We start from the raw sequence: 25,806 nt of genomic DNA on the forward strand, positions 1-25,806 counted from the left end.
AAGAGATGACTGGTCAACAGACTCATTACCTCACGATGGAGTGTTGTAATCATGTTTATGGTGATTCTATAGTGTTTGGCTTTCATTAAGTCGTCTGTGGTGAAAGATGAAAGATCAGTGACACTCTTTATTTTTACTTTTAATCACAGTTTCTACATTTGAAGCACAGCAAAGAAAACAAAACTTTACACATAACAAATGAACAGTAGGAACAGATATGAAATCAACACTAGATATAATCCCATTATTATCATTACTCGGTTTTCTGATATGCCCACATGATTATTCACTGCAGGAACAGATCACCTCCTAACAGGCATTTCTGCTTCATGGTGAGATTTTAAAGATTATGCTATTTTTCTCAATTAATCAATTAATTGCTTTGTCTGTAGAATGTCAAAAAATAGAGAAAAACACCTGTTATAACTTCCAAGAGTCAAAGGTTTCGCCTTTAAATGTCTTGTTTTCAAACCCCAAAGATATTCAGATTACTATCATGTATGACAGAGAAATACATCAAGTCATCACATTTGAGAAGTTGAAACAAGCAAATGTTTTGCATTTTTGCTTAAAAAGCGATTATTCGATTGTCAAAATAATCGCCAGTTAATTGTCAATCAACTAATCTAGATCCAAACCTGATGGTCCAGTCTTCTTTCAGATATTCACATTCAATGGAAAACAAAAATAATCAAAATGACGTGTCGATATCCACAGTTTACACCACTGAGCGTCCTTCATGCTGACTGTCTGTGACGACACTGACACACATCGACAGCAGCTGATGTGAAATGTCAAAAATGATTAGTGGGTTTTCTCTGGGTGAACCTTCATGATGTGATTCAGAAATGCTGCTTTGGATCAATAAGCATTGATCTTCTCTTCTGGTGTATAGACTTAAGCATTAGAGGTATTGATGTCTCGGCTCAGGTCAGCATGGTGACCTTTTGACCTCTGGCTCTGCTAAAACCTAATAAGGACACATTAAGATAGAAAACTATAGATCTTGTTGTAGATCTTCATCTTGTTGAAGCATCAAAGGAAACTCGACACTCTTTTGTTTAACGTTCACCTGGTCTGCTCATCCTGACTCTGTCTCTGTGTGACTGGCGGTGGGCGAGGGGACAGTGGGGCATGCTGGGTTATGGGAACAGAGCGGAGATGACACAGTCACACACCTCAGAGCGGATACAGTCCTGCTCTGATGTCTCTGGCTGGAGCTGTTAGCGGAAGCTGCGGTGCCAGAACCAACTCTGGCCGAGGACACGGGAAATGAGGAGATGGGTGCGCTGAGCTATGTTATCACTGGCTCTCAGACTGGAGAGTGTGTTTGTGTATGCATGTGTGTGCGCGTCTGTCTGCGGAACTGACAGACCGACGGACTGTCGATCCCCCTGCTGTATGCATGATTTGTCCTATTCTTTGCCCAGCAGCACTATGTAAGCAGCAGCTCTCCGGGCCAACGGAGAGTCACTGGCAGGAAGTGTCGACTGGTGTGTATGAACAGGACAGCGGGAAAGAGTTCATCTCATGGTGGTACATTTTATTTACATTAAAACAACATCATATGCACTGATAAAATGCCCCCCAAAGGTTGTTTTTTTTAAAACCTAGGAATAAGGTGTAGACCAAATAATTTACTAATGCTTATAGATCACTTATAAACTTTAAATAAGGAAATCTTTTGGGTTGCCAGGTTGTGAAAAATCCCTTCAACTGTTTATAACCTGGCACCCAAAAAGATTTTCTTATTCATGGCTTATAATTGATTTATAGAGTATTAGTATTGGATTTTTTTTCTTTATAATTCAGACCATTTCTGGTTACTTAAGCTAAGCTCTACGTCTCTTTCCCACTTTTGTCTAGTGACATCTGTGTTGCCGGCAAGTTTTAATACCAGATTGTTTGGGTTCTTGCAAGAAGCCTCCTAGTCACTGAGAAAAACAAAACAGCTGGATGGTAAACCATATTTTTCTTGCAGCTGATTATAGAATGTTGATATGCCATCATCAGGTCAGTTTTCTAATGCCAAAGTCTAAATTTATTGTCACTGAAAGAGGAATAAAATCAAATATAATGGAGTGAAAGGGGAGAAGTAGCAATAACAATAATAACAGACTGGTTATCTATATGTACAAATGTATGTGAGAGAGGTTGAAGGACCATTTAGTTCTTGTGAGTGAGCCTGTTTACTTTTCTATTTCACATGACAATGCAATGATTTGCAGCAGTATTTCATTGAAATTAAAGCCATCGTTTCTTGCAGCAACATATTGAAATGCTGTCAAACATTCTTGTCCACCTGCTGCAAAACATGTAAGTTCATGTCCACTGTTCTTAACTGTAATAGCATTAATGAGGATAAAAATCGAGCTTATTCTTTGAATTTTGAAAATAGATTTGATGCTTGTTAATTTAACTTTATGGTAACTCAACTTTATTTTATTTGGAGATTGATACATTTTTCATAACTAAATGAGTCTGTCAACCTGCTGGCAAAAAGGGAAGTAGGGAACTCTTATTCTGAAGGCCCATCCTTTTGAACTCGCTCCTTATTGCACTTGTATCACCGTTTCCTCTCGCAATTTTTGCTAGTTCTTTGTCCTTTTAGCTAAACAGTTGAAATACAAACAATACTAAAGACAAAGTACATATCCCACTAATCTCTGACACAGAATACCACCTATACGAGTTTCACCATCTTGTCGAACCTCAGATGTCTGCAACCTTCTTCCTACCAGAGGAAGAATCTAAGATATTAAGGAAACAAAAATATAGTGGCATAAGCAGAGAGAGGACAGAACAAAAACCATGTGGGATGGTACTGTACAGATGACTAATGTGTGTGTCAAGGCCAACTCCCTGACTCCACAGCACTAAAGACAATGCATCAGGTGTGTGACAGCGTCAAGGCCCAATCCCTGACTACATGAGACATACAGACAGGAAGGTAACAAACCCTTTTCATTAAACAAACCTGACAAAACACAAAACTAAAGTGCTGAATCCTGATGTGCATCAACAAAACCAAAAGGTAGTCCACACAAACAAACTGGAGCTTCCCCATTCTAGGCTCACAAATACAACTACATAAGCTAAACCCTGATCTTCAGGCAGCTACTGATGAGGGTATTTATTCACTGTAAACCAGTTGGTCCAGTAAGCACTTGCTATGCAGTTACCCCCAGAAAGCCATGGACGTGATTCCAAGCATAGAGCTCTACCCACTTTCACTGCCACTTTAAGAGGTCAAGCTAAAACAAACTTATTGCCAGAGTGTGTTACCAAAACATAGTGGGAAAAACTCCAGTAACATACTGGAGGACTACAAATTTGCTCTTCCCCAAAACAGAACAAAACTCATGTGATACTCCTAAAATTGGTAACCAGGTAGGCAAACTCTTTCCAAATGCCTACAAACAAATTGACAGACTGCCATCATCACAGGAGGTAGCAAAAACAAAAGCAGGCCAAATTACCACAAAGGCTAGATTTCATCTTACCAACATGGTTCATTTGATTCTGGATGAGCCCCCATTTTGTCACAGCCCGGCTCAAGGCTGGACAAACATGAGTTGTAACTAAAATGGATTTAATTTAGATAACTAATAATAAGTGTCAATGGGCTGAATATATTATTTGAATATCTAAATATTGTCTATATTTAACCGGTCTGCTTAAGTAACAGCTAATGGTGACCAATCATACTTTGAAAATGTAACATTAACCAATGCTAAAGATCCGATTGGACTACAATATTAATTTTACCACTATAAACTGTATATCTGGCTATTTCATGCTCTCTGAAAAGACTCTCTGTCTCTGTCTGAAGCATTTTCCTCCTCCTCTCTTCTTTTCTGTTGCAGGTCACAGTTCTGTTTTTAGTTGTTTTTCATGTGTTTAATGTGCTCATTGACAGCTGTGATATAGCTCCACACGATACTCCTGTTTCGTTCAGCCATCATGTGTTGGATTGGTGCCAGTAGTCAGGGTGTGTGGATAAGCGGTAAAGAAAATGGATGGATGGATGATTCTCTAAACAAGGGTTATTTGCAATTTTTGTAAATTCATGTGTTATTATAAGGTATATGTTTCAGGTTTCAGGGAGAAACATGTGATTCCATTTTAGCCCTTGCATTTAAGTGACTGGAGAATCATTGTTTGAGTTGGGTCAGCTAAGCTAAGAGAAAATACATTGTGAAAGTGGGTAATTAATTACGACCACCAGTTGAAGCTGAAGAACCTGAGAGGTAATTCTTGGAGACTTACTTCTTCATATGAAGGAAGAAATAAATCTTAATTTTTGAAAGAAGTACGACAGTGGTGATGAAAGTGAAATTAATACAAGGGAGATGGGATGTAAACCTCTTTATATCACTGGAAGTTGTATCCAATATCTGCAGGTAATTCAGATTGAAAGCATTATGTAAAGAGGTCAAGCAGCATAAAAAGAATTGGAACTGAGTAGATTGCTTAAATAAACAAAAATATCGTCAACATACCAAGAAATAACCTTTCACCTCCAATCTTAGTACCATGTATCTGGTTATGTGATCTGGTTTTCATGGGAAGGGGTTCAATAGTGAGAGTGAATAATAATGGAGACAGTGGACAACCCTGCCTTATTCTACCAGATAGTCTGAAAAAACAGTATTGACTGTTTGTGTTGATTAGTGACATTGGAGAATTATAAACCGTAAAATTGGAATCCATGAAGATAAAATGGGACCAAAGTTAATTAGTTTTGTTTATCTAAACAAAACAGATGCTAAATAATCCCATTCAAGTCTGTCAACAGAGACTCTGCACAAATGAATACGATCAGATACCATGTTTGATAGAACCAATAGTACACAAAATCTCTTCTGATGTAATGTCAACCTCTGAGAAGTCCCTCTGGTCATTTGTCAAACTGGATATCGTTAATATTTTCAGAACTATGATGACTATCATGGCTCTATAAAGATTGCTGTCTCTGCAAATTTCATTAATCTGAAGTGGATTCAGACTTTTGCCTGGCTGTTAAAATGTTCTCTTCAATGCATATTTTATTAAAACCTATAAACCCTTTATAAACTCTAATGTCTACTACTACTCATCTACTCTCATGTCTAACAATAATAGCATTGACTACTAATTATGTGTAAAATCTTTATTACTGCCTTCGTTCTTTGCATATTTTGAGCTGGATCAAGTCTGTCTTTAAGGAGGCACCCTAGCAATTTAGTGTTGCATTTCCCTGAAGTTGGAGGACTTATTAGAGACAGATATCGTGACTCGTAGTCCCTAGTATGGGTCAAGCTTCAACATTCCCCATATTGCAACACATAAGTGTCTATGGTTCGACCCTTCCTGGCTGGTAAATTCTTTCAAACTCCATGCCACCGGTTTGTAATTCAGACTTTCTGTTAAAATGTGTGGTCCGCAAACTGAGATGACTCATGAAGTCACTCATATAATTTTCTTAGACTTCACTGAACGTTTCATACAAACTGTTTACAGGCTGACTTGTGCTCCTTTCCACCACTGTTGCCTTTAAAGACATTAAAATCTGGATGATTCTAGTCTTTTTGGTTTTGTTAGTTGTGTGATGGATTGGTGTGCTTAAAGCTACATCAGCGCTTTATGTCTGTGGCAGGTTAAATATAACACATTTCCTGTTGAAGTGGTGAGAAAAGAAGATGTCTGGCTGTCTGGCTGCCATCAGAGGCAACTCGTCTCTGATGTCTGAGTCCTTGCGTGAGAAGAGACTGTGAAGTTGGAAAACTGTGGATAGCAGAAGAGAGAAGAGGACTAAAGGAAATGAATGAATGGCAACAGTGAATGAGAAAAGAAAGAAAAACTTAAAAACCATCATAAGCAGCTGCCTGAAACCTGACCATGTCGGCTTGACTATAAGCTACGTTATGATATTCACGGTTGCCTCCCTACACTCATGGAGATATAATGTTCAATTACACACACACAGTATGAGCTATTTTGCCATTATCCCCAGGCTTTTTTACAGCACCTTTCTAGCAGAACTGAAGAATTGCTTTTACATTTACAGAACTAAAAATAGAAACCATTATAACAGAATCAACATAAAAGCCGGTGGACGCTTCAGTTCATCTGACTCCTGTACTTGCAATGGTTTGAAACATTAACCCCCCCTCAGGGAAATTACTTTCACAGACGCGTGTTGAACGAGGACAACACTGCAAATACAGAGCTGCAGCAAAAAGAAGATAAAACAGTGTTGTCTACTCCGTGTAGCAGCTTGTGAGCTTTCTGTGAAATATGCAGTTACTGTATAGAGACACTTAGTTTCAAAAAATTAAGGATTTGCAAATATGAGCTGAATCAAAGACCTTCACTGGACCTGGGTTACATTAACGAGAGACACAGACTGTATGAGCTGATAAAATATCTTATAACAACAGAAAAACGCAGTAATTTTACAGCTCCACTCAGATCTGACATATGCCCAAATAAATTACAGGTGAAGTTACATATCCAGTAACTATTCTCTGAATAGATGATACAAAATGACAGGTATCCTGTTTGTACTGTAGCAAGTAGATTTTGCTGAACGTAGACTGTTGATGTGGCAGGATGCACTGAGGTTTGGTGAGGCTCAACAATCTGTGTGGACCAGAGTTTGATCTCTACATATTCCTCTTAAAAGGTCAGTTCCGCCGAATTACAAAATTGTGTTTTCGTGTGTATCCCTAATGGTGTTGAACCATGGAATTGCAGATAGTTTGGTTTTATTTGCTGAGGGTTTTAAGATCTCAGCTGCTGAGACTGATTTGTTTTGCTCAAAGCCTCCAAAATTACATCTGAAAAACAAACAACATGTCAATATTCTGGCTAGTCTTGTTAAACCACAGACCCCACAATGAAGAGCTTCCAATAATGTGTTTTTGAGTGTATTTTGGGTAAAGTCACCTTCAAAGGTGTCCTAGGGCAGGATATTGATCAGTCTCAGTAGTGCAACCTCCCAAAAGTCCACTTAAAGAGGATCAGAGGACATGCAAGGAGTCCTGGCCAGCAGCAGCTTGTGGTGTGAATCGAAAAAAATGCAAATTTTGTATGTGTGGAAGCCTGCACCTGTGTTGAATTATGACTTGCTTTTTACTTTTTCCTCACAATCCACTCACCTCCCTCATGGTTATATATAAATAAATACCACATATAGCATCAATATCTCCACTTTTAGCTTGCAGGACATATTTTATTCATCACATTACTGATCATGTGGTTCCAGCCTGGACTTTGCTGGCTAGAGAGGAGCTCTTCCAACAGAGGAAATATCATGCTGAAATGAGCCCGAGTACTGAGGCAGTTTGACTGTGCAATGTTGATTCTGGTCTGCACTTCCTGTTTTGATAACTTTACCTCACGCATCATAAGACCTGCAACCACTGGCCAGTCCCACTCATCAGACCACTCTATCATCCAGGAAGTTTAATCATCGCTCAGCGGTTCATCGGCTGTGAACTGTGTGAGAGAAACAGAAGATACTGATTAATGTGCTTCCAAATACTTAATAAAGCAAAGTTATGTCTGGCAGTGGTGGGAATGACTTTGTCATCAATCTGATGACGCTGCTAGTGCTTCCTTATTTGGCATTTGCTATAATATGGTATTTCTGTCTCTTTTGTGTGAAATTAAACACTTAGAAGTTATGTTTTAGGTTAAGTTGGATTATCTAATCACCCTAATGCAGCTGCAAGAAGTTTCATTATCCTTTGACAAATCATCATATTGATCATATGTTCCTCTGATTAACTGCAAATTTTCCTGAAGATTTCCAAATGATATAATGAAAACAAACCAGAAAATTAAACATTTCACGCCAATTTCTACATGCTGCTCTGTGTAAATAAAATATCTGATTAAATTGACTCAGTTTGATTGAATGACACAGCACGCAGGGAAAGAACTGAATTTTTGTATATTTGTAAGTCACATATTGTACAAAACTCTTTGTTACATTGCATTTGGGCTCTACAGACATTCATACAGACTTACACCAGTGTAGAAATACTCTACCAGTACAAACATAGAGTGTAGAAAAATACAAAGCGTTCATGATCATTGCGGCCATAAAAATCATCGACACATCTGGCACATTAGTGGAAAAGGAACATTTTTTCAGTTAGTTTCACTTTAGCACAGCTAAAAAAAAGGATGATTGTGTAACAATGTCATATGTTTTAACTGAATAGCAAAGAGAGAAGGCAAAGACAGACCAACCAGCCACCACACAGTGTAACATCACTAATGTCTCCATTCTGTGTTAGTACTGAATATTACAGCCTCTGAGTTAGTGCAGAACTAAAAACACTATGACTCTAGAAATAGTCTAAACCAGCTATAAGCTACACCCTCTGGACTTTTCCTATATTTCTGTTAATTTGATGAGGATGTCCACTTCTAAAAGACAAACTAAAATGTCAAATAAAAGAGGCCAGTTCCAAAAATATCAAATAATTGCAAATGGACTGGATACTTATAGCACGTTTTCTTATTTCTGCACATACAGAAATGTGCCTGCTGTTCTCGGCCCATTTTTGGCACCATGATGAATTAGAGGCTACTCTACAGACTTTTTTTATTTTGTCATTACTCTCTAAATTCATTCAACAGCCTACTAAAAGTTCTCAATCCTAATCTACAAAGCTGTCAAATATAAATTTCCAATGTTTAAAAAAAAATACAACTTAAAATCTAAATCATAAGTTGTAAATATTCCTCACAGCTTGATCATCTGTGGCTTTTAGATAAAAGAATGAATCTTTTGAAGATGGTATCACACTCCTTGTGTATGTTGTCATTAATCTAAGGGTTAAACTCTCGCTGTCATTGTCAGACTGAAACGTTTTATGTAGTTATAGTTAACGCCACATAACAGAATCAGAGCCTTCTGATTGGATGGACTGGTTAGCGGTGAGAGCTGTGGCATGTTGTTACGTTCAAATGCTGTTAATCAAAGTGCATTTTCAACGGCAGGTGTACAAGAGAACCCTCATTGTGTGTGTGTGTGTGTGTGTGTGTGAATATATTCTCTATGTCATTTTGCTTATAAATCCTAACAGTAACTTTGGGGCCTTGCAGAAGGACATTATTACATAAACAAACACAAATGGTTTGACTGATGCTCCAGAACAAGTTTTCTGACACTTAAAACAATCACGTCAGTAGTTTGACTCATCCTTAAGGTCACGCATGTCCACAGACATAAAAAGTGGAGATACAGTGTTCTCCAGGGCACCAAATGTATGACAACTGATAAAGACAGTTAAAGATCAGATGATAAAATCATACCTTCTAATTGGAAAGTTTACCAGAAATGTTTTCTCAGATTTGGCACAACTCAGAAATGTGTACAATGTGAAATATAGCAGTTTTAGGTCGGTCAGCAGCGAGTAAACTGAAACATTTGCTGGAAAAGCAGAAACAGATTAATTTGTTATTTTCATTTCAGGTCCTGCTCCTCACAACATACCAATACAATACTATGATATGTTATATGGACTCTAAACCATGAAGCTGCAGCTCCGTCAGATGTTAATTTAGTCAGTGTGTTTAATGTGAGTTAATGTGTTTGTGAATATTTGACAGCACTGGCCTGATTCAAACTTGGGTGAAAACTTTGTCTCAACATTGAAGTTTGATGTGTGCATGTTCACACTGAAGACCTACAAAGAGGTCATCAGTGTGAGAGAGAAATTAAATATGTCATATCTCATTAATAACAATGATCTCATCTCTATTACAACTCCAGAAGTTGAGACTTTTGTCTCACGTAAATGAACAATTTTAATGGTTGTGTCTAATTGGCTCAAAGAGGCAAAGCATCCTTCATGGGCAACTACTACAGTTTCCCAGACAAATATGAACTTTTTCTGCTACCAGCAACTAAATCAGCAGCAGTCTCGCTTGATCCACTGAGTCATTCAAATATTATAACAGAAACAAAGCATTGGCTGAGTATGTGTCCATGTGGATCGAGGCCAGCGCAGTATCCTGAGTGTAAACAACTGAATTAGTTTTGTTGGACTAGATATACGCCAACGTCACATAGTTTGGTTACTTATGACGATGTTTGAGTCAGTTGCCCACTTCACAGTGTGTTGTGCTTGGCCTTAGTTTGGCAAAATAAAAAGTTTAAGGCACAGCAAAAGTTTGATGAATCTCCACATAGAAACAATCGGCGCTCTCACATTTCTTTTGCATCCAGAATCAGAGACACTTTGAACTTTTCTCCTTCTGCTTCTTTCTCTACAGCTGAGAGGAGTTAGTGGTAAATACGCCATGTAGTGATGTGTCACAATAAAAACGTTGAGATGACAACGTAACAAAGAGATCTACAGTCTTACTAAGCTCTTTACGAAAGCACTGTACTACTGTCATGGCTGTCACTGGTAACCAGTTTAAAGACAGATACATCTTACTGGGAATGGTAAATAAAGAAGTAACTCAAAAGCTTGTTTGACTGAAATATGCCAGGTCTGAGTGTAGTTGTAAATTTGAAATTGCTGAGTAAAAGTAATCATTATGGCCTAGCTATAAAAATAATGGCTTATATTTGTTGTTGGTAACAATATTAACTATTTTTCACTACTGTGTGTCTGTAAATTAGAACATTTACCGACATGTCTGACAAAGGTTGGAGGAAAAACACCAAAAGTAAAGAAACGCACTCATATAACAGCACATCTTTTCAGTATTACAGTGGCCTGTGGTGATGATATTCCACCATAACATGCAACAGATTATTTCAAGTATCATACCTGGTGACTAAACTCATGAAACTAAACATATGTTCCTCTATTACAGCTGATTGCAGCGGTTGGAATTATAATCATAAAGAGTTTAAGAGTTTAAACTGCACATGCTTTTAAATTTTGCATTTTGGTTAAGCTTTGGTGCAGGATTGAACATTTTCAGAATTGCAAACATTTAATTTTTTTTGTGAGTAATTGTCCTTTGCCAGAAAAAATAAACCTCTGATATGATCTCAATCTAAATGTCTGTAGCACAAACAATATATCCCCGCCTGCCATCTTCACAACCTGAACTTCTTTACATTCTACAGTCATTTTGAAGAAATCCACCATCTCTGTATTTCAAACATCTTACTTTCACATGTCTGATATCATTACATTTCACCATTTACAGTACAGAGCTGAAGCAGCATCTGATGTTTCAGTTAACAGCGTGCTGTGATTGTCAGCGTCACTCTGCATCCAGATACCAAACAGAGACATTTTAGGTTGTATAACTTTTGTATTAACATTTCATCCTAAATTGTTCAAATATAGAATATGTTTAGAGTTTGGACTCTGCAGACGCAGACAGGCACGTTTGGAAGTTCTTCAGATTTTTTCCATATTGGGTCACCAAATACCGTGACTGTATGTTTACAGTACGTTTTCTTTTGTCCTTTAGCAGAGATAAACGCTGAACCCAAGTCAACATTAACGGGAAAATGTACTTTATTCCAAGATCTTTCCATTCCCAACAGCTGAGTGAGGTTTGCTTGACATCTAGTCTCATCCCAGTTCTCATCCAGGACAACTTCAGAGCAACTCATGTATTATGTATTTTTCTCATTCTTTAAATGTCTTCCATTGTCAAAAATCCATTGAAGTGTTCTTGAAGGGAGTTTTGGCTCCCTCCACATACTCCAACCTCCCTGTAGAGGGGTGAAGATGTCCCTCCTGGAGTCACCACATTTTCATAATTACTTAATTTGTGAATAAAAACATCTGCTCTCAGCACTGATGCCACAAATGATGACTTGCAGCATGTTGGTGTCGTTGCTTTTCTCATTGCAAACTGAAAGACCTCAGAAAGACCTTGAAAGGTGTTGGCCATCGTCTTTCTACTTGAGGTGCTCTATGATTGCGATATCTCCTCTCTCTGGGTCCAAACCATTTATGATCAAACCACCGTTTCTGGCCAGTGGTGTCGTCAGGCCCTGCAGCCCAGCCTCCTTCTCGTTCCTCTCCCGCTCATCACTGTAATTGACCGACGCAGTTCTCCTGGGCAGCGTGAGCTCAGGGGCAGGGCTGAATCCCAGCTCTGAGGACAGTTTGCGTTTAATCGATGCGGCGCGCTGGAACTTATCGTAGATCTCAACACTAACACGTCTGCGTGTTTCTTTGAACTCTGCTGAGACATTAGCCGTCCACTCTGCAGCGTGAGCGCGGATCTCTCCCACCTGCAAGGACAGAAAGAGAGAGAAATGCGGTGAGGAAGACTACATGATGTAAGAAATGAACAGAATCGCATTATGCTGATTAGGACGTCAGTGTTTGCTTATTATTTTCCCTCTGGGGTTAATTTTACTACCACATAGCTATAAATGCTCTGGCTGAAACTACAGCATGGCCCTTTAATGATCTGCCATAAATAAACATCTTCATCAGAAAACCACAAGAGAATAAAAACAGGTGAGAGTAAGATGGAGAAAGACATTATCACTGACCAGGAAGTCAACTCAATTACATTAAAACAATTTATCTGCAACTGAACAGGCCTGTAAGTGTATTCATCAACTGTCATTATGTTGTTGAGACTGAACTTTTGTAGTTATTTTATTCTGAACACTGACTGTGCTGCTACACTGAATCTAGTTTTGAGATGATTTAAGGAGAAAAATCAGTTCAATGAATTTAAATGAATCAAAAACCTCAACGTACGTCTTCAGGAAACCACAAAATCTAATATGAATGAAGTTTCACTCTCTTCGTATACACAGAATAAAAAAAAAAAACACTGTAACTTTAAGACATGAAATGTCTGAAACAAATATTACTTTAGTATTTTGCCTGTGGGGACAATTGTATTGGACATTAATCCAGGAAGCTTTTTCATCATGAAATTATTAGTATATTTGTCCGTAACAGAAAATTTCTAATACATTTATCCATTAGAGTTAAGCCACCTCAACGAGCGAGGTACGGTAACGATACTGTTACTTTTCTACTAATGTTACAAACACATCAGTGTGTGATGGTACGAGATGCCCTTTATTAACAATGCATGAATATAACCAAATGTTACTTCAGCTTCCATTCATGAATTTTATAGTGTAATTAAAGGATAAGTTCACTATTTTTCAAGTCTGTCTTAAAAAACAACAACAGTTGGTTATTTTCATTTGGCAAACTGACTGTTGGTTAAAGACAGACTTGTAAAATTGTGAACCTGTCCTTTAAGTCCACTTCCTCTCAGAAACCCACATCAGTTAAAGTGATTTTTGAGGTTTAATAAGAAATCTGACTCAAGATGTGACTTTCTGCATGAAATCAGATTCAACAAAGACGCTGATAAACAAGAAAAAGTGGAGATTAGTTGGTGGAGCGATGTTTAACCAGGATATTTCTGCTTTCTAATGTTTAGCCCTAATATCTCATCAGAGGATGGCTGGAGCAGCCTTAGATTCTTGTATCACTTCAGAGCAAAAAAGGAAACTTGTGCACACTGCTGTCGTAAACACACCTTGAACAATGTCTCTGCTTCTAACTACATCACAGAGCCTGATGATAACAGCACACACACTTCACAGGTCAGTAAGATATGTGGGATCACAACAGGACTTCAGCATGAGAAGCCATGGGGATCATTAGTGAACACACACACAAACGCATCATGCAAAACCACTTAACAGTTGCAGCTGCAGACCAGCATCATTCAACTAATTATGCTTAACTAATGGGCACACACACCATGTCGTGTGATGTCATGTCATCATGTTCTTGCCAAAGATCCAAGTCTTACTTGTTGATTATAAGATGTTTGCTTGTTCAGAATTGAAAAAGTGATAATAAAATGTGTGACCAAATCTCCATTCACACTAACCTACCAGTCAAACTCTGGTGAATTAAATACCAGTTGACTAATGACAACTCCTGTGAAAACTCTTGTTTAGATGTTAGATCTTAGTTTATGCTAATTTACAGGTAGTAATTTATAGGTATTTAACAGTAATTTTTTAGGACATTTTGCAGAGAGGGTGGTGCAACTTGGTACAAATTAAAACATAAGTGTTACTTGATTTAGTGGGTAAGTGCCCGTTTAGTATATTTGGGTTCATATATCGTTGTAAATTTGTAAAAATTCTTAATACATCAGACTCTTAACGATTTTTTATCAGGCAGAAAATGCTTTGTTTTCAGTGTGTAGTTGTGTGTGTCAAACTATATATCAGCATATCAGGCTTTTTCTTAAAAACTCTATAATGAGCACATTTCCTGTATACCACCAAAGTACATAACTCTTTAAAAAATTGTCCTGAGAATTGACAGATACACAGAAGCTACTTTTAGGAAATTATTGAACAACCCTAATATGCTAATATATCATTTGACACACAACACTACACACTGAAAAAGTATTTTCAGTCAGTTAAAGAATCAAATTTATTAAGTATCTTATTTAAATATATTAAGTGGGTACTTACCAACTAAACCAACTTAACACTTTTCTTAGAATTTGTACCAAATTGCACCACCCTCTTTGTAAAAGGTGCTAAAATTGATTGTTTCATACCTGCAAATTATTCAGAAAATCCAGGAAATTAGTGTAAAATCAAGGAACCTGAAAAATATTGGTGAGCACGGATTTTCCTTTGGAAACAGCTGCATTCATTCGCATAATCTGTGTTATATTTAGAGCTCAGACAATTCTAGATACATTTTCTTATAAGAGCATCATCACACATTGTCCAAACACTCTCTCTCTCTCTCTGGAGATGCTCACAGTAATGGACTAAGACTGTTTTATGTGTTTGGATTACGCACAGTCAATTGGATTAGAAAACAGTCTTATCATTGAAATGAAGTTAAGCAGAGGGCAAAAGTTGAGGTGGGGACAGCTGAGGGTCACTGTAACTAAGTGACACAGATAACTTGTGTGTCACTGTGCTGAAAGAAAGACAGAAAGAGATACAGAAGGTAGAAATGTAAACGTTGTTAGGTAAACAAGTACGCACAGAGAAATAGAAGAAATTACAGAAAAAAAGGATGAAGTAGAAAATGAAAGCCAACACACCTCTTCTTTGGTCCGCTTGGAGATGACTCTCAGCCAGTCTCCTATCATGCTGAGGATGGCAGCGAAGTACGCCAATCCCACCAGAATCCAGAACCATACAACTGGTTTATAGTAGTCCAAATAATCTATTTCTGAGCCACCTAGACGCAGAGAGAGATAGTGAGTCTTTCAAACACATGATGAGTGTGGTACAAAGAGACAGAGTTCTTTTTCTAATGGTGACATTCACTCACTGGCTGTGTTTGTACCTGCTACAAAGTCCCCAAATCCTATGGTGGTCAGGGTAATGACCACAAAGTAAAGAGACTCCAGCGCAGACCACCCCTCGATGTGTTTAAAGATGGCTGCTGGGAGCGCCACAAACAGCAAGCAGCCAAACAACACAAACAGTAGGGTGGATATGACCCGGATCTTTGTCTGACTGATGTCCCAGTGCTGCAGGGGAGACACAGAGGCTGAGAAAATGAGCAATGTGATGGTGAATTTCAACTGGAGGACATCTGATCTGTTTGGTATGTTTGTGATCACTGCAGTGCAAAGTACATGAAGCTTCATCACTCCCTCATTGTTCACAGTTTCTTGGACCTGTGTAGTGTAGATGCTGCGTCAAACTGTATTGTAAAACATAAATTATTGACCTCTTCGCTGGAACTGTTGGAGAGGCAGCAAGGAGGTGCTTGAAAGACAGAAATCCAGTTCCAATATAGACTTTTTTTGATAAAATATGTACATTGATCACCTTGTCTAGCAGTGAGAAGTAACCGAAATTATGTTAGAACTTCAGCTATGTAGGTACCGGATGTTGTGTGGAAGCCAACGGTTCACAATTTTTCAAGTCTGTCTTTAAACAACAGTCAGTTGCCAAAATGAACACTGAAATTGTTTTTTCTTGCTATAGTCATTCCTCCTGTTCATACATACATTAAGAGATCCCTTCATAAAGCACTTACAATGTAAGTGATGGAGGCCAAAATCCAGAAGCCTCCTTCTGTATAAAAATTTTAAATTTTTTATTAAAATTGTAATAAAAATTTCTTTCAACATTACAGTCTTTTTAGTACCAAAGTCCCTCTTTTTGTTACTATACTTCCACTGCAGCTCAACAGGGAGACACTGTCCAAGGAAACACAAGGAGGGAATTTGATGCTAAAAAGACTGTAAATGTGGTAAATATCCCCTTGATATGACTAACTCAGACTGCTGAAGCCTCATATATGCTTCAGATAAACTTTCAATGTATTTTTGCACAAAATGACTGGACACACTGTGGATTTTGGCCCCCATCACCTACACTAAAAGCACATGTGAAGGGGATCTTTTAATAGCCGTATGAACAGGAGGAATGATTACACCCAGGAAAGCCTCTTTCAGTGTTCATATGGACACCTGACTGTTGTTTTAAGGCAGACTTGAAAAATTGTGAACGTATCCTTTAATGACTTAACCGACCAAGAAATGAAAGGAAAGGCCATCCAACAACCTGAGAAAAAACGGGCTCATGTTGCTGATTTTGATGTCTACAGAGTTGCTAACACCTCTGTGACACTGTGCTTAAGCACAATGGAGCTTTGAGCAAAATGCTAACGTTTGCTAATTAGCACTAAATATAAAGCACAGCTGAGGCTGATGGGAATGTTATTAGTTTGCAGGTTTTTGGTCATGAACCAAAGTATTTGAAAAAGTGATTTTTATTTTTTTTTAACCTGATGATGGTGCTTAATGAAAAGTGAAGGGATCACCTTCAAGTTTAGTTCATCCTGACGGGAACATTTCATGGCAACCCATCCAATAGTTTAAGAGACATTTCACTCAAAACCACAAATGTCAACCTCATGGCGGCACTAGAGGAAAAGTTAGAAGATCACCAAAGTCATTCCAATATGTCCTCCAGGGAACATGAATGTCTACAAAATTTCATGGCAAACAATCCAATAATTGTTGATATATTCCAGTCTGGACTAAAGCGGTGTCACCGACAGCCCGATCTACATTTCCATCCATGGAGCTATTACACTAGTGTGCCTTAAGATACCAACATGTCCAGTGTCAAGCCCACAAGGCCATCAGCATCATCTGGTAGTATGGTATGAAATGCATCTCCAACCACAGTAAAAGTTAATTTTTTCAGTTTTTGTGTTCAGCAACAATTGACCATATCAGTGATTAATTAAATATTACTTAACAAATTACAGATTACAGGGAGAAAACTGTTTTTGAAGTGAAATGGTAAAACAGTCTGACACTGTATCCACACATACACACACACACACACACACACACACACACACACACACACACAGAGAGAGAGAGAGAGAGAGAGAGAGAGAGAGAGAGAGAGAGAGAGAGAGAGAGAGAGAGAGAGAGAGAGTTCAGTGTGAGCAGTAATAGCATTATCCTATAAATTGCTCCTCAGGGTGCAGTACAAAAGAAAAGACATTCACAGTATTCTCTGAGGATAATGCAGCAGTCTCACACAATCTGGGTACAGAGCAATAAAGCTTTCAAAAACACACACACTCACACAATGAACTTTTGTCCTCCGTCCTCAGCCTTAATCATATTGCATTACAGAGTCCTTCGGGTGCCCTCAGAGCCGCAGAAGGAGCAAATCATTCTGAATTACACATTATCAACTCATTTCATTCAAGACTGCAAAGCAAATTATTCACAACTGTAACTTCAACTCAGACACAAATTGTTTCTCTCATTTTGGGATGTAAATAACATTAACAATAAATAATGCTGATGTCAAATGGACAGCATGTCCACATGACATGACAAATAAATTGATTACTACTACTATTAAATTACTTATTCGGTTTGAGCTCTGGATTCATAAAGACTAAACTAACTTCAATTCAGATTTTAACCAAAACTAACAATCATTAACAGTTTGAGGGTTCAATCAATACCTGATGTGCAGTAATATATTCAGATTGTCTGCAGAATTATTCATCCAAATGTAAATGGAGGTCAAAGGTTTTGTTCACACTGCATATAAAGTGTGCAGGCACACGGACCATTTACACACACGTAGCACAAAAACTTTATAACACACAGACTGCATTTAAACAAGGAACCTCTACTGTTAACTATCTCAGTATCTCATTCTTCTCTGTTCCCTGATCTCCCCCTGAAAACTTGCACCTACAATTTAACCCATATAGAAAATATGTTGTGCAAAAGCATCTTGAGTTAAGTCAGATGTAGGTCTGTAAATATGAACTAAAAGAGCTGGTGTGACCGAGGATATTGTCAAGAGTGCTTTGATATAAATTATTTAGGATTGCCTATATGGACTTTCTGCCTGCAGACTCTAAACTTGTGTGAACTTGTGTGTCTCTGTATTTGTATCAGAAATATTTGGTGTTTACATGTTGATGTATGTTACTCCAGACTCACCACAAACATCTTCTCCACTCTGGCAATGCCCTTGCCAAAGATGGTGCCGAGCTGATCCCCAACACCCGCCAAAAGAAAGCCGAACAGGGGTATCCCCAGCAACGCATAGACGATGCAGAAGATTCTTCCGCCCTCTGTATGGGGAGAGATGTTCCCAAAACCTGCAGAGAGGACAGATGGAGAGATGAGGAAATATATCACCTGAGATCAGAATGATGGAGGCTGTTGAATGAAGACTAGGGACAATGTTTTCTTCTTCATCATCTAATGTTTGGCCTAATGGTGTTTGTTTCACATTCTGTACATCACACATTATACACATTATCTGGGATGTTGCTGATTTGATTTTCACAAAATTCAAAAGGATTGTTTCAGTGTTGCATCGCTCTATTCTGTCTTTTTGTACTGATTTTTCTTCCAGGTTCCACTGTTTGTTTTACACAGTCGAGTTACTTCAACCAACAATGTTTTGATGAAGCAGAATATTTCTAAAACTTCTAATGTTAACAAAACTTGTAATAAAAACACAGAGTGACAACCTTATTCTCAGCCAACCAATCAAGACAAACAGACTGTGTTTCATGCTTTCTGCTGCTGGAGGAACTGATCATCGTAATAAGTGAAACTATTAAATAATCCTTTAAATAATCAGGTGCAACAAAGCAACAGGTAAGATGAATCCATGTTTTTTTTTTATTTTTATGTTGTACCCTCTGACTGAGTCTCCAATCAGCTTCACAGCTACATACATGCACACCCACACACGCAATTGCAATGATTTAAACTCATACGCTAATATTTAGGGAAGGTGACACACCGGACAATTACACATCAATATCAGAAAATACTATGTTTGTGTTTTTCATATGTAATCAGTTTGAACCACTGATGTTCTAAATAATTACAAAGATGTGTGTTGAGGGTGTGTGTGTGTGTGTGTGTTTCCTACCGATGGTTGTGATGACGGTCCCAGCAAAGAAGAAGGCGGAGCTCAGGTCCCACAGGCTGCTGTGGTTGGTCAGTGTTTCTGCAGGGTTTACTCCTGAACGGATAGCAGACACAACTTGCTGGAGAGGGACAGAGAGAGAGAAAGAGATTTGTGTTAAACTGTGTGTTGAGTTTACTTGTTTCAAGGGGCTTTTCAAATTTAATTATATATAATGATAATTAGAAAAACAATAATATAACCTATTCACATAATTTCCTACCTTTCTTTCTTTAACTAATATCATTATTAAAAGGTTCAAGAAGGCACCTTTGTTTCTTGTACTGGTGTAAGAAGGAATGTGTATGTTTGTCTGCATGCTTTCGTGTCTAGTAAGTTAAAGATGTTTAAAGTTAAAGAGTCACTTAAAGTTTTAGGTGACTGTGGCCGAGGCGAAAATAAAAATGTGAAATCTGGAGTAATCTGGAGTGATAATGTAAGAGCCTTCTGGTTCACAACTGGGAACAGGACTAACAAAAAAAGCTTCACAACAGAAACAATCTTTGTGTGGTTTGACATTTCTTCCCACTGCTGAGAAGTGAAGCTGCAGGAGCTGTCCATGGTGCTGAAACCACTGCAGCTGTGTTTTATCCAAGAGGTAACCTTCAGGGCTGAAAAATAAAGCCAACATCGAAGTGCTAAAAACTGCAGTTCCTCAAATGGCCACTTGAGGCTGGCTCCAAAAGTGACTCAATCCCCATAGACCCCCAGGTTAAAATGCCCAACTTTACAGCAGATATAAACGTGTTTACAGCCTGGTACAAACAACGTTTTTGGTCTCTATAGCTAATTTCCCCGTTCATGACAACTGTATGTATATAACTCACTCATTTAAATTTTATTAAGGCTTAAAGTTATGTATAATTAAGGGTGTGATTACTTTGAGTGACAGTTTGGTGCCATCACAGGCAAGTCGCCACCACAGCGACAACGCTGGTTAGATAACGTAACGATTGTGAGTATAGATGTAGCCATAGCCGTCGCTATTTCAGTGTGTTTTCAGTTCATAAAAGTTCATTTTAACAGTTTGGTCGCGCAAAGAAGTCTTGTTCAGCGTTACGTTGTACTAAAAGACCCTCTAAGGAGTTGGATGTTCAGTTTTTTCCGGTAAGTACATTTTGTTATAATGGTTTTAAGCCTGCTTTTCGCTAGCAAAAATTAGCATTAGCATTAGTTCAGTTAGCCATAGACTGTAAATGCACTATGCTAACCAAGCTAGCAGGTAGCAGCTTGGTTAAAAATATTTTAACTTGCAGTCGAAATGCAAACTCGAGGCTTCAAAACAGGAGTCCACAAACCAATGGTTGACATCACAATGGCTACATCCATTATTTTTTAGTCTATGGTTCAATCACAATTGTTTGTGTATAAGAGAAGCTGACACATCTGTATGCTGCACACGCACAATACTTATTTTTTATCATTCCTTCTCTGGTTAAGGTGAGGTCTTTCTCACCTTAACCAGCTCCTCCAGCTGACTCTGGTTGACACAGGAGTGTCTGGCCAGGAACTCCAGCTTCTGGGACAGGATGGCCAAACGCTGGGCACTAAGAGAGAGAGAAAGTGAGAGAGGCTCAGAATTATTTGTGATACAAAAGTCGAATTGTCATCATATTTCACAGAGTGCACCCCAGAGCGTAAAAACTTGTATTAAGATTTAAGAATAGGAATAACATGCTCAGTTTTCCTCCTTGTTGCCAAATATTATTATCTCAGTGTTTCTTTAATTAACTGAGGGACATTCAGTCACATCCACATGTTTACATGCTCTAAAACTGACACACTGAGTCTATAGCTGTGTCCAAAATGACTCCCTTGGTCACTCATTCACTATTCTCTATATAATAGACACTCAATTCATTTACTTAATAGTAAGCAACAAATTGAGATTTCGGACACTCACTAATCATCATCACTTTGCATCATCACTGACAGCTGGAGAGTCACTCAACACTACTTTTTCCTTCCACTGTTGAATATTTGAGGGCACCATACAGTAGAGTGGACACATTTACACACTCATAATTTGGACATTCAAAATAAATGGTGGAGGGTAAATATAGTGCACTATATAGTAAATAGGGGGTGATTTCTGTCTATGGCATCAAAGTAATTTGATGACAAAGTTATGTAAATCTGGGTAAAGCATATAGAGATCAATTTATAGATGCACAAGAATTTAACCCTGAGAGACTCCATACTGTAGAGATATACTCAGATTCATGATCACCACTTTCAACAACATAGCTACTACCTTCAGTTACAACTTGAATCCAGCAGCACCAGGGCTGATGTTTTTTCTTAAAAAAAGGTTTAGACAAATATAATTTAGTACCTTTCTTAGTAATGATTAATTGTAATTTTACAGTGTGTCATGAAGCATTTATTAACATTCTAAACAATTTCACAATGAACAAAAGATTCAAAATAGACCAATACTTGTTTAGTTTTAGTGTATCCACATTGCATTTTGGGGAGTCATTACTGTAGTGTTCAGTGAATTTTGAGAACAGCCTAATGGGTGAAAGGTGATAAGTTTGCATCCATCTCTCGGCTACTGAAAACATTTTTTACAGTTGGCAGACAGAGGGTCAGTAACAGTTGTTGGGTACAATGGATAAATGGATGGATGGCTTTACTGTTAGTGAAGCAGACAGAAAGGTAAACACATGATTAGCCTGCGTACCTCTCATGAGGCTGTTCCAGGGCTCTGAAGACGGCTGCTCCCATCACCAGGTACAGTACCACCAAAAGAAAGATGGCTGTCACTGTCTTCCATTTCATCACTGTGGCAACCACCTACAACACTTCAACTGATCAATCAACTCACATACATACAGGAAGTGTCCTATAAAAATGCCAAAAGGCCATTTGGGGAGGAAAAAAAAAGAAAACAATCACTTTGAATGTCTGGACTTCTTTCTTTTTTCTCTCACCTCACTCTCCTCCCGGGGAGTCAGCGTGATTGGCTTTGTGGAGAAGGAGAGGCGGGGCTTGGTGTTGTGAGTGGCGGATTTAGGGTCCAATAAGTCTGGAGCTGCCACTGTCAGGGGAAATGGAGAAAAAAGGCAATTTTTTCTCACATTTCTTTCCCCTTCTGGTCTCTGCTCTCTTGCTCTGGTCAAACACATTTAGCTGTTAATTTTAGAAGGCCTTATAAATAAATCACCAACAAGGCCTTTAAAGTCTAACGCTGGCAAAAGCATGCATCATGCTCTAACATTTAGTGCTCTGCTTTTTTCTCCCATTTAGGCTGCAACGCTTGTTTGTGAATGTGCTTTTATAAGATACAAGTTGAGAATAAAAGGTGAGACAGAGAGTGGAGAGTGGCGTACATCAACGTAAGACCAACTGTATTAAAAAAATGTGCTTAAATGTTGGTTATTTTGACTCTTGAATCAATTTTTACTTTTGTTTTTTTAGGAATATTGTTTTGTTTCTGTAAATTGACATCAAGTAGGGAGAGGAGAAAGGAGATGTATTAGGGCTCTGCGTACAATAATGTACATTATACTATCAATAATAAACTGAATAATTTAGGATCAACATTATATTTATATGTATTTTTCAGCTATTATGAGAATAGACTATAATTTATTAGCAGATATAATGACAGAATGACATCACATCCCAGCAATTTGATTTCAAAGGTAAAGGAAAATATTGTAAGAATACCATCACAGTACTGTAGAAATAGGATAAATATTATTGCTGCATGTTTGTTTTAATCCATTAAATATTTATTCAGCAAAAATATTTTAACTTGCCAGAAAACCTGCAAAAATGTGTCTCAAAAGCATATTAACCTCTCAGTTATTCTGCTATTGTTTCAAATACTAAAACCACATAAACTCAGTTCCCATGATTTACAGAGTGCCACCACTTAAGGCTCACAAATCTTTAATGAAATAATATTGATCTTTAACATTAAGTGACAAATTATACTGATCACAGAGGAGGACACAGAAAGGCACACAAGTTAGAGAGACTGCTGAGATGTGTGTCGTACGAAAGATACTCTGTCCGAGTGAGAACAAAAGAATGAGTGAGTTGATTCTAATCAAAGCTTATTTCACTGGAAAGTGGAGTCACCAGCAGGTTCCTGTACAGTAGATGTTTTAGACTGTAATTTAAATATAGGCTATAACTGTACAATACAATTTCATGCTTATTTGACCTTAACACTTTTGGGGTTTGGGAGTCTGCTCTTCTCTTCTCTTCTCTTCTCTTCTCTTCTCTTCTCTTCTCTTCTCTTCTCTCCTCTCCTCTCCTCTTCTCTTCTCTTCTCTTCTCTTCTCTTCTCTTCTCTCCTCTCCTCTCCTCTCCTCTTCTCTTCTCTTCTTTTCTCTCTTCTCCTCTCCTCTTCTCTTCTCTTCTCTTCTCTTCTCTTCTCTTCTCTTCTCTTCTCTTCTCTCCTCTTCTCTTCTCTTCTGTCTGGGTGACTCTGAACGGACCCTCCCATATCCTCTCCTCCTCTTTGCTGGTATTTTCTCCCTCACCCCTCTATTCATCCCTCTCTCCAGTCAACTCAACCACACACACACACACACACACACACACACACACAAGTAGGTATAGCTATCTTAGTGAGGACATTCATTGACATAATGCATTCCCTAATTCAAACCTTGACCATCACAACTAAATGCCAAACTCCAACCCTAACCCTAAACTGAACCTAAAACCAGTTCTAACCTTGACCCTAAAACCAAGTCTGAACCCTCAAACAGCCCTTTGAAAGTATGTCAGGAAGTGAATACTGGCCAAAATGTCTTCATTTTCCTAAAATGTCCTCACTTCCCAGGTCTAAAACTCATATTGGTTCTCACAATGATAGCCCTACAATATCACACACACACACACACACACACACACACACACACACACACACACACACACACACACACACACACACTCACACACACACACTCACACACACACACCCCTCCATCTCTGCTCTCTCACATATTGTCTCTCTCATAGTGTTGAAACATAGTGGAACAAGTCTGCCAAACAGTGCGTGTGATTTTATTGAAGTTTATACTTTAGATATTTAATTTAAATAATTTAGATTAAATTAGATTAAGATGAGTTTTATTGAAAAGGCAGCCATTGTGAGCGGTGGAGTTCTGCACCTGGCTGTGAATAAGTTTCAGGACAAGTTGTCTGTCTGTGAGTACTCACTCCTTGGTGTTGCCTATCCAATGCCCTCCGCTCTCCTCTTCTCCTCATCCGACGCTCTCACTGCGTTTAGGGGAATCTTTCCTCCTCTGCGTCTCTCCTTCCTGCGGAGCTGAAGCGGGGGGACGAACTGGCGCTCCGTTTTTCTTTTGCTCTTCTCCTCTCCTTTCACCGCTGATCGGACACTGATGCTACGCTTGCACAGCAGTTTTATTGTCTCCACATGTTACAGCAAAAAGCTTTCTCTGGTTTTTCTCTCTTGCTCTTTCTGCTGTCTAACACCCACTCCTGCGCTCTCGCTTTTGAGCGCACCGGTTGGAGCGGCGGGATAACACCGAGAGGAAGGAGGAGGAGGAGGAGGAGGAAGAGATGGGTGGAGAAAGGAGGGAAGGGGTGGATGTGCCGGACACAGAGAGGTGGTTCCCAAACTGGGATCTAGTTTCAGGAGTCCCCATCTACATAAGTATTGATTTTGCATACATTTTCATTCTGTAAGCATTATTTTAGTGATTTGGACATAAATGTGCACACCCTCATGTCATACAAGGGTCCTTTATGGGACAAAAGTCTGCTCATCTCAGAGTAATGTGTTATTGTGTTAGTCAGAATGAATCTGAGGGATTCTGACAGCAAACCCTCTTGGTATAGGTGATCTGAGTGGAGGGGGGTCATTAGTGCTCATAGAAGCATTTAGTGAAAAGGAGAGAGAGCGTAAGACAATTGGGAAAGAGAAAGTTACACAGACAAAGCAGAGAGTATTCTCTGTACTGTGGTTTTGCTGCAGTTTTAATCTTATAATGACAGCTTAGATCCACCTTAAAGCACTGGTTGCCCACTTTGGCCTGTGACCTATTAAAATGTTGCGTCTTCTTGCAGCCCCTTGTCACAGGTTGCATCATATCTAGAAGTTGTGAGCACTGATTTTCTCTTCAAAAATTCTTAGATGATGTCATTTGACTAATTGTTTGAGACCTGAACTATGGAAAAAAATATCCAGCCATTTTACAATAAAAGCAAAGTTTAGAGAGGAGTCCTCCACCCAAAAAAATACAAATCAGTGCAGCAGAACTTTGTTTTCTCTTCTTTCTTGTCCCATTAATCATGTTGTGACTCATCAGATTTATCTTGAAGTCCTTGAAGAGTGTTGGGAACCACTGCAAGCACAAAGCCTCTGATAAGGTGTCTGATAT

At 38.5% G+C, this 25,806-nt stretch overlaps 1 protein-coding gene across 1 annotated transcript; it reads right to left on the reverse strand.

The window, feature by feature from the left end:
- Nucleotides 1–7,958: 7,958 nt before the first annotated feature.
- Nucleotides 7,959–24,953, reverse strand: LOC137184505 (potassium channel subfamily K member 2-like). The gene is made up of 9 exons (XM_067592260.1): nucleotides 24,620–24,953; nucleotides 22,372–22,478; nucleotides 22,122–22,234; nucleotides 20,892–20,982; nucleotides 19,400–19,517; nucleotides 18,451–18,611; nucleotides 15,297–15,483; nucleotides 15,049–15,188; nucleotides 7,959–12,214 (listed from the first exon to the last, which is right to left on the reverse strand). Coding segments are annotated over exons 1-9 (1,257 nt in total). The 5' UTR covers nucleotides 24,621–24,953; the 3' UTR covers nucleotides 7,959–11,875.
- Between the last annotated feature and the right edge of the window lie 853 nt (nucleotides 24,954–25,806).

This window comes from Thunnus thynnus, chromosome 1 (genome assembly GCF_963924715.1).
Source record: "Thunnus thynnus chromosome 1, fThuThy2.1, whole genome shotgun sequence".
NCBI classification, from domain to species: Eukaryota; Metazoa; Chordata; class Actinopteri; order Scombriformes; family Scombridae; genus Thunnus; species Thunnus thynnus.